General features: G+C 31.3%; 1 protein-coding gene across 1 annotated transcript; it reads left to right on the top strand.

Annotated features, from left to right (window-relative positions):
• The first annotated feature begins 5,446 nt into the window (after window positions 1–5,446).
• Window positions 5,447–9,538, top strand: LOC123302217 (E3 ubiquitin-protein ligase Rnf220-like). The gene has a single exon (XM_044885060.1). The coding sequence runs from the start codon at window positions 5,587–5,589 to the stop codon at window positions 6,838–6,840; it is 1,254 nt and encodes a 417-aa protein (XP_044740995.1). The 5' UTR covers window positions 5,447–5,586; the 3' UTR covers window positions 6,841–9,538.
• Window positions 9,539–9,961: the final 423 nt, after the last annotated feature.

Here is a 9,961-nt window from a genome sequence, read left to right as displayed (position 1 = left end):
TATCGGCGTAGACTAGCGACTTCACATATCCCCACAGAAAATAGTCAAGCGGCGTTAAATCGCACGATCTTGGAGGCCAATTCACGGGTCCCAAACGTGAAATTATGCGGTTACCAAACGTTTGCGTCAATAAATCAATTGTGGCACGAGCTGTGTGACATGTTGCGCCATCTTGTTGAAACCACAAGTTCTGCACATCATGGTTGTTCAATTGATGAACGAAAAAGTCAGTAATCATCGCTCTATAGCGGCCACCATTGACTGTAACGTTCTGGCCATCTTCGTTTTTAAAGAGGTACGGACCAATTATTCCACCAGCCCACAAAGCACACCACACTGTCAGTTTTTCTGGATGTAACGTTGCTGGATGTAGAGTAAACGTGGTGCGAAAACGTTCCATAGTTAATCGAATTAATTGCTCTGATGGACGATTATGTTGACCGTAAAATGGACGTAGTGCGCGATACGTATTTCGAACAGAACCATGATTTTCAAAATAAATTTGCACAATTTGGAAGCGTTGTTCAGGCGTCAGTCTATTTATGTTGAAATGCCAAACCAAACTAAACATAAATCACTTGACAGCTGACAAAATGGCCGCCAGTTAAAAAAGTGTTGCCAACTTAAAGTTCTATACCTCTAAAAAAAACACCCTTTATTAATAATTTTACCTATATTATATTTAAAATAGATACTAAACATTTTTAAAATAATTTTTAATCGAAAAAAATATGGAAGAATGCATCTTTTTAACTAGGTATCTAGATATTCCTTAAATGATCCTAGGTTGACACGATTCATGGTTCACAATCGTGAAAGAAACAAACATGTATCTTGAATATAATAATTCTAACAATGTCTGTTAATTTATTTAAAACAAATACATTTTCATGACTTGAATCAAACATGTTTAAATGATATTCACGATCGTGAATGCAGTTTTGATAATATATATCATGTATTTCAACGATCATATCGTAAAAAAATTATATATGTTTTTATTGATTTTCATGATTGTAAATACAGCTCTTCTTACAATTTTGGCTATAAATACATTTAATATATTTTCACAACAAAATTAAATCGTGGAAGAATTCCATTGGAATCAAACACGTTTGAATAATATTCACGATCGTGAATGCAGTTTTGATATTATATTTCATGTATTTTAACGATTATATCGGGAAAAAATCAAATTTGTTTTTATTGATTTTCATGATCGTGATTACAACTTTTCTAACAATTTCGACTATAAATTCATCTATTTTCACGACAAAATTAAATCGTAGAAGAATTAGACATTTTTGATTGATATTTATGATCGTGAAGAATTGCTATATTTGAATTAACGATCGTGTATAGGTATACTTTGTATCGAACACTTCACGACATATAAAGCATTCTTCGTGTTAATCTTTTGCCGTCCGATTGATATGCAAGTGTGATTTCACGATTCGTGTCAACTTAGGATTTAAAAAAAATACTCACCCCTCCAAAAATAGCATAACATATTATTGCATCACATTGAAAAAAAAAAAAAAACGTTCTCTATTAATTATTTAATTTGATGTTTTGTTTCTAGTCTTTCAAAATTTTAAACATATGGAAGTGCTTGCTCAATTTTTCATGATTTATTATATATAATTCTTTTTGCGCAAAACAGACTGATTATTAAAGCTAAATTTAATATTTTTTTTGTGTTCATCTAAAATTTTGTTAGCACTTTATTTGTTTTGAATAATTATTGTACTAAAAAGTAAAAAATTTATTTAAAAAAAAAATATATATTAAAAAAAAAGCTACGTTTAATAATGTGTAATCAAACTCAATTATATTAATTATACTATTTTACTTTATATAGTGAAACCTATCTATATAATGTTATACAATTTTATAATTTTAAAATAAATAAAAAAATATATGTTCTACTCTCTTGATTTCAACTGTGTTTTATTTTTATAATCTAATCAACGGATAACTTTAATCTCTATAGAGTGTGTCAAAAGTCATGTATAGCAAGAACGGAGTAAATAAGAGATACAATTCTATAAGACGAAGAGTTCTTTCACATGCTTTTTCGTTACAATTTTTTCAATATTCTGTTGCCCATGAATTTTGAGTCACCTGTATACAGATTAAATCCTGATAATAATTCTAGGGAAATTAAAGAGCTTGATTTTTTTATATGAAGTTGAACTAAGTCTAATACAATTTTGAAAATTTTAGAGAGGGGGGGGGAGATTTGCTCGATTATTTAAATAAATAAATGACTTTAAAAGTAGGCATATTTAACATTGGTTGGTAAAACGGAAGATGGATAATATGTTTTCATAGAGTTCATAAAAGTTAAAACGTTAATAAATTATTGAAAATAAAAAAACCCGTTGTGAATTAAGGATGTATGAGCACGGTAGTGGGGACACAAATTTAAAAAAATTAATATTTTGTTGGGTTCAATTGGATATTTCAAAAATAGAGAAAATATTTTGTTCTTCCGGAATCCACAATACATATCCCTGCTGCGACCATTTTGATCAATTGTTACTCCTGTGCTTCAAAGGTGTTCCAGAGGTTCGACAGCTTTAATAAACTTTAGAATATATCAGGGCGACACTTCATATTATTTCACCTGAGAGGAGATCAGTCCCTCCCAAATGATGGTGTCGTTTGAGAGAGAAACTTTCGCATTCACACATAATGTGTATTCTAGTTCCGTCTTCTTCATGAAAAAATCTGAAGAGATTGTTCCCAGTGAAATTATTTTTGTGCAATTATTAAGTTTACAATGGCAGTAAGGATTTTGAAATGATTTTTCCCCAGTTGCAAATGCTCTGAAGTCTTTTTTCATTAAAAGCCTTATACACAATCCTTATAGAAAAGGCAAATTACTTTAATATAACAGGAATTAATGAAATTTTCAGTTTGATAAGCTAAATTCTGAATTACGTAATTCAGCACAACACTAATCATTTGAAATAACAATTAAAAACAAAGAATTGGCTGAGTTAATTGTTGAAATCCTCCACAACACAATTATAGCGGACTTTCAGTCGCCATTTATTTGGTTTTCGAAAGTATACTCTAGAATTTTGTTTTTGTTTTTCGAGAATGTTTCACAAGACTACTAGTTGAAACTACCTGTAAATTATCAACCCACCGTCTTTTATAGTTCTGGATAAAATAGGCACCAAAGTTTTGTACTAATTTGCGCCCTCACGGGTAAACAGTGATGTTTACGAAAAAATGTTTCAAACAAAAGTTGTTTATTTTTTATAAGAAATAACTTTTTCATTTAAACTTTTGTTCTATCTCTAACGGTTTACAAGATGGGTCCTATGGACTCAACGCGTTGACCTATGTTGCTCATTTACGAACTCCATCTCACTTTTTACGTCCTGAGCACGCTAGAAAAATTTCAGCTTGATTTATTTCTTTTCGTTCTTGAGTTATCGTGTTGACAAACGGAAGTGAACTACTTAGGGATTTTATGAACACTTATTCCAAAATTTTGTCCGTATCATCAATATGTCTAAGCGTTACAAACTTAGGAGTAAACTTAGTATACCTTGATATATATTACATATTGTATACAAGGTATACAAAATTTAATCTCAACGATGGAGTTTGGATTTCAACGATACGATATAATGGTGTCATATTTCAACATGTAAATCAGGCTTTATTTGCGTATCGAATATTTTGTATTTTAGTATTTGAAACGAAATCAAAGATAACTTGTTAATGTAACAAGTGATTCTAAATAATTGATAATTATGCAACACTATGTGTCAAGAGTGAGCAAAACACTTTACGTGTCAAGCGAGTGAGCAAATGAAATATATAAGAGAGTTCAGTCCCCAAAAAAGCAGGGGTGTTTTGATTACTAAATAAAGCATTGCATAACCAGCATTGGGATGTATGTCTTTAAGCAAGATTGTACACACAGAATTAATTATATTTTTAGAATCATAACAATTAGATATATATACAAACAAACAATATCTTTTTTCAGTGATTGGTAGAGAGCAGTGTTTTAAGTGCGCGTGAACGCGCACTTGTGAGTGTTCCGATTACTAGAAGTTTCCGATTATCTATATTCTCCAGTTTTGGAATATTAAAAAAATGTTTAATCAATTGGGGTTTAAAAACTAGTAGCCCAATTGTAAAATGAAGGTGATTCTTGAATTTTTTGGGTCAAAATTACCGTAGTTTTACCAAAAACGGGAAAAAAAATTTTGTCATTTTTTTGCAATTTTTTAGGGGGAATATCGAGAAAAAAATTTGTTTAAGAATTTGATAAAACTCTTTTAAAAGGTAATTTTGATCCAAAAAATTCAAAAATCAGATTCATTTACCGATTAGACGAGTAGTTTTAGAGATAGCACTCATTTCAAAGCGATTTCCGCCGCTATCTTTGAAACTACAAATCAAACCGTCATATAAACACGATTTTTGTGTTTTTTTGGCCAAAATTACCTTATAAAACGAGTTTCATCGAAATCGAAGACAAAAAATTTTTTCCGATTTTTTTCAATTTTTTTAAGATTGAAAAATTTGAAAAAATCGAATGATTGTTTTTGTTTCGGAATCTCGTAAAATTCTGTTTATAAGGTAAATATAAAACAAAAAATTCAAAAATCGAATACATTTAACGATTAGACTATTCGTTTCTTCTAAAATAATAGATGAAAAGCAATTTTTGAGTCCGAGTTTCAAACGTATATCGCGGAAATCTATCATCCAATCGTAATATGAACTAGATTTTTTGTTTTTTGGATCTTAATTACACTATATAACCTAAAACAGATTTCAAAAAATACAAAAATCCGGTTGACAATTGGAAGAGTAGTTTTTGAGATATAACATGAAATAACTATACAAGTAGCGACATCCTGGAACGATTTCAGACAACATTTTTAAAAATTACTCACCCAATGATCAGACAATTTGAAATTTTGTAGTTTTAGAGTCTTATTTAATCCATTCAACACAAATACACAGACAAAATTTGTTTTAGATTTTTTAAATAAAAATTTTTATTCAATATCTGTTTGTTATAAACAGTCAAAAATTCTTAAACTTCGAAATTAATAAGTAAACGTTATTACTTTTAAGATATTTTTTGAATACTATCAGAGTATATCATAATTCATAGCATTATAAACCTATTATATAGCAATCATGATTTTTGAACCTCTCTGTACAAGCATTATAGTGAATGCAGTCAAAGATGTGATAGTGTTTTCTAATCTAGAAAACATAACGCATACATAAGATAATAGATACAAACCATTTATTTATATTTTGAAAAATACAATCAAAAAATCATAATATTTATTAAAAATAATAATAAAATGTATGAAAGTGAGTTCAAAAATTTTTTATGCAAGTGTCAAAACTCTATAAAATTATTTGATTTGTTTAATATTTAACGATATGTGTGAAGTTCCAAACTGTGGAGTTCCCAAACACTTATATTGTTCTTGTTTACAAATTTAAATGAATTAATATTTGTATATATTAATTAATAAAAACTTTTTATATTTGAGGTTATAAACAAATGTTGTAACATGAAGTATCCAAAAAATGGCTATGGCCAATTTAAAAGAATTACCAAGTGCATCAACATACATGTCAAATGTGTCCACAGATCAAACTCAACAAATTGCAACTTCACATAATGTGACTTTGGATACACTTCACATTAATTTTGAGTCACAGCAAACGACTTCAGAGGAACAAGGTCGTGGATGTCGGACTAAACGTAAACAAACAAATCCCATATTTTGTCCTGTGTGTAGTGTTACAATACGACCTTCGGAATTAGAGACACATTACCTTGCAGAACTATCCAAATTGGATAAATTATCCACAAATAAACGAAAATCAAGTTCAACCACAATGAGTACATCTCCAAATTTATCAACACCAAGTGATTTAACAACCCAATCAACTACAACGGAAACTCCAAACACAGAAAATGTTCCCGAATCAATCGCTCCAGAGAAATGTTGGGAAACGTATCAAAGTGTAAAAGCAAATCGACAAAGCCGCCTAAAATTAAAATCAAGGAAACGAAAACATGATGAAATCGCTTGTCCGGTATGTAATGATTTTATATCGGGTGATTTGAATCAACATGTTGAGGATTGTTTACGAAAAAGTGGGAATGGAGATCCAGATGAAGATGACGTTGATGTAGATGTCGACGATACGGATATTGATGTTGGTGGGGATGATTTTGGGGAATACGAGTGGGCAGGACAACATCGTGTACGAGCTTCAAGTATGCTTGAAGGAGGCTATAGTGCGTGTGGAATAGGGAACGTTAGTCGGAAAAATTCTGGAGATGATGAAGATGGTGAAGATTTAATCGTCGATGGAGATGACGGTGATAAATACGGACCTGCACAATACACGGAACGTGATATTATGTTAGTGAGTAAAGGGGAAGATAAGGACCAAACCGCGTTACGCTTAGCGATTATTGGTAGTACAAATACAATTTTAACTGAAACTGTAAATAATAAAGTTGAGAATGACGATGATGATGAGGAAGAACCGGAGGAGACGTCTTCGAGTTCGAATGAAAAAGTGAATAAGAATCCAACAATTGAGGCGTTGAAGCAACGTGTTCGGGAGTTAGAAAAAAGTGAAAGTAACAAAAGTCAATATAAATGTTTGATATGTATGGGAAGGTATAAAACACCGGTTATTTCGATTTGTTGCTGGCACGTACATTGTGAATTGTGTTGGCTAAAAACATTAGGTATTAAGAAATTATGTCCACAATGTAATATGATTACATCACCAACGGATTTACGAAAAGTTTTTATTTAAAACACTGTTTCTGGGGGGGGGGGGGGTAATGGTCCGTACTGCGAATTTTGTTGATCGGTGTAATCTTACCATGAGTTTTTTTTCCAATTTTTCGATATATTTCTCTCGAGATTACTCTCTTAAAATTGGGAAAAAAGTTCATACGAAATTTTTTGTTTATCAGACTCAAATTGACTCAAATATCATATTTTGTTAAGTTCTATAAGAATCCATCGATTATAGCTCGCAGTACGAAGCGTAAACTATCAAAAAACTTTGTTTGAATACTAAATTGGTTAAGTCCAATATTATTCTAAAAAGCAGGGTGTCCAATGATCAGAAATTCCAGAATACTAAATTTGAGTCGTATTGTAACAGAAACTTTATTATTTCTGCCCATTCCATTCTATAATTAAAGTCTATGTCGTCCTATCGAGTATTGCATACATGGCCACGCTATATAGTCAGGGCCAGATTTAACCTTAGCACCGTCTCTGGGAAAAGTTGGAAAATGCCGCCTCAATACCGAAATTTTCCAGTTTTTATATCCCAAAAAACTATTTAGCTTTATACAAAACTTCTTTCTCCTTTTTAATTTCGTCGCTTTCGATATTCAAACCCGCTCAAACTTTTGCGTCTGTCACCCATGTTTTTAAAATATTTGCACATTCATGCTCAACAAAAGTAGAATTATTTACAGGTTAGAGTCGTGTAAACGTCAAATGTGAAAAAAAAAACTAAATTGAAGTAACGTATTTCTCATTTGCAAATTTGACTGTAGGTGGCAGCATGATGCAAGGATGCAAATTATTTGACTTGAAAATTTTACATTTTCTAATTAAAAACAAATTAAATGATTGTAATTGCTTATATTAATCATTTTTGAAAATAAATTCATTAAGGTAGCTTGAGCACCAAGGCAAATTTAGATTTAGGGTTGAAATTATTTGAAAATTTTTCGATATCTGCCTTGGTTTTCGAAATATCGAAAGCTTAACGAAAGAAAGCGAATTTTGTTTCTAGACACTAGCCACGCGTGCCCCTAGTGTAAATTCAGCACTGCGTATAGAACACTAATTACAAAAAAATTGCTTACATCTAAAATCAGTCAACCGATAAAACGAGAAAGGACTTTAATTGTAGAATAGACTTTAAAAGCATCAGTAGGCGCCCTGCTTTTCATGTAAAAAACGATATGACTACTGAATTAGTACTTCTTTATTGAGACAATTTAATTATTATGTAATCATTCATTTTCTATTATCACAACTTTAAATTACAATTACATGCAATTCAATGCAATTACTAATTATAAAACGGATGCGCCATCTTTTATATCGGTGTATAAACATTGAATAACTTAAAACAACCAATTTCCGTATATGAAGTATTGTTATTCAATTTGGGTCTTTGTAATTTATTTTGAATAGTTTTTGAATACAACATCAATCAAGTGGCTGCCTCTATTGAGTCCATTTTGATTCACCGCCCCAGAAATTTGCGTAAAAAATTAGGTTCAGTGTCAACCATTCGAGCGATTGTTTGGCCACATTCCAAGTGGCGTGGAATATGACCAAAGTGTGGTCTTTCGACAATATCCTTTGTGTTAATTGCATTTTATACCAAAACAAATGCTAATTCAAAATGCACCGCAAAGTGATTCCAATGATACTGAACGCAGTGACGATACGACACTTTTGGTTTCTGGACAACGGTCTTACTGTCCGCTTCAAGCAATTCATTGGAACGCCTTGATCGTTGATGAACGGCATGTTGACAATCTCCCACTATCCCGTGCTCAACAAAATTTGACACCAATCGACGAATAGTGTTGTCAGACGGTTCCTGTTAGCCACAAAAATTTGTACTGAATTGATGTTTCAAAAACATATTTAATTAATTTAATCGCTTGACAAATGTCAAAGTTATTCAATGTTTACCATAGAGATAATACCATAGAGCTTCAAAGTCGCCGCCAAACAGTTTATCGCACTAAAGAGATACAAATGAAGCAGATAGCTTATGGATGTATGTTCATCTCTCTTATACACTTACAATTTCTGTCTCTTTCTACTTCTCTCACTGTAGTCAAGAACTCTATGGTGTCATCTCTACGATGTTTACATACTGATATAAAAGATGGCGCACCCTGCAAATTGTGTTCCATTTCCGATATTATTTTTGAATGAGTTGCCATTTTGGTGTTTTATATCTATAAAAGTCTATGATTTTGTACTAGAATATCCTGTTTTGTCATGTGGCAAATAATAACATTCCACTTAACGGAAATAGACATTAAGTTAGACGTTAATTGATCTAGATCTTGCGATAAAACATCTGATAACTTTTTATTTTGGAGACATTTGAAGGCAACATGACATTCTAGTTCAAAACAGAAATATGGCTGCGTATTTAAAAATAACATCGTAATTAGGTTAGGTTAAGTTAAAGTGGCTGTCCTGAGGTGAGACACACTTAGACCATAGGGTCTGTTGTGATACCGAAAAAGGAATCTTAATTAGAACACCCCATATAATGTTACAGATTGTTGCAGGAGAAATGATACATTAAAGTAACGAGACATAAATTATATCGAATTTCTTAAGGTTTTACGATGTATTTAGAGTAAAATAGATAATAACCCTGGAGCCCGTGACAGTAAAATTGAACCTACACGGATTTCGAAATTTCGCATATGAATCAATACTATTTAAAGATAGGAACAATATGAACTAGGTGTGCCAGTTTTATTTGTGGGACAGATATTTTGGTCAAGTTTTGAGCTGTCACACCGAAATAATAATTTTATATGTTTAATAATTATTAAACATATAAAAATTATTTCTGGCAGCATAAACCTTGGCACACCTAGTCCATATTGTACCTATCGTTAAATAGCATTGATTCATGTGCGAAATTTCGAAATCCATGTAAGTGAAGTTTTACTGTCACGGGCTTACCGCTTATAAAACAATACGTCAGAAAATTTTATAATTTTTATATATTCACTATTGATTAACAACAGATTGTAATATATACCTAGCTGTAGTGGCCGCATAACTTTAAATATTCATCATATTTATCATTTCTCTTGAAATATTGAAATCGTTCATTTATTAATTGAATTAATTTTAATGAATTA

The sequence above is a fragment of the Chrysoperla carnea genome, chromosome X (genome assembly GCF_905475395.1).
Source record: "Chrysoperla carnea chromosome X, inChrCarn1.1, whole genome shotgun sequence".
NCBI lineage: Eukaryota > Metazoa > Arthropoda > Insecta > Neuroptera > Chrysopidae > Chrysoperla > Chrysoperla carnea.
The sequence above is the reverse complement of the archived record's forward strand: the minus strand, read 5'-3'. Positions and strand labels throughout refer to the sequence as shown.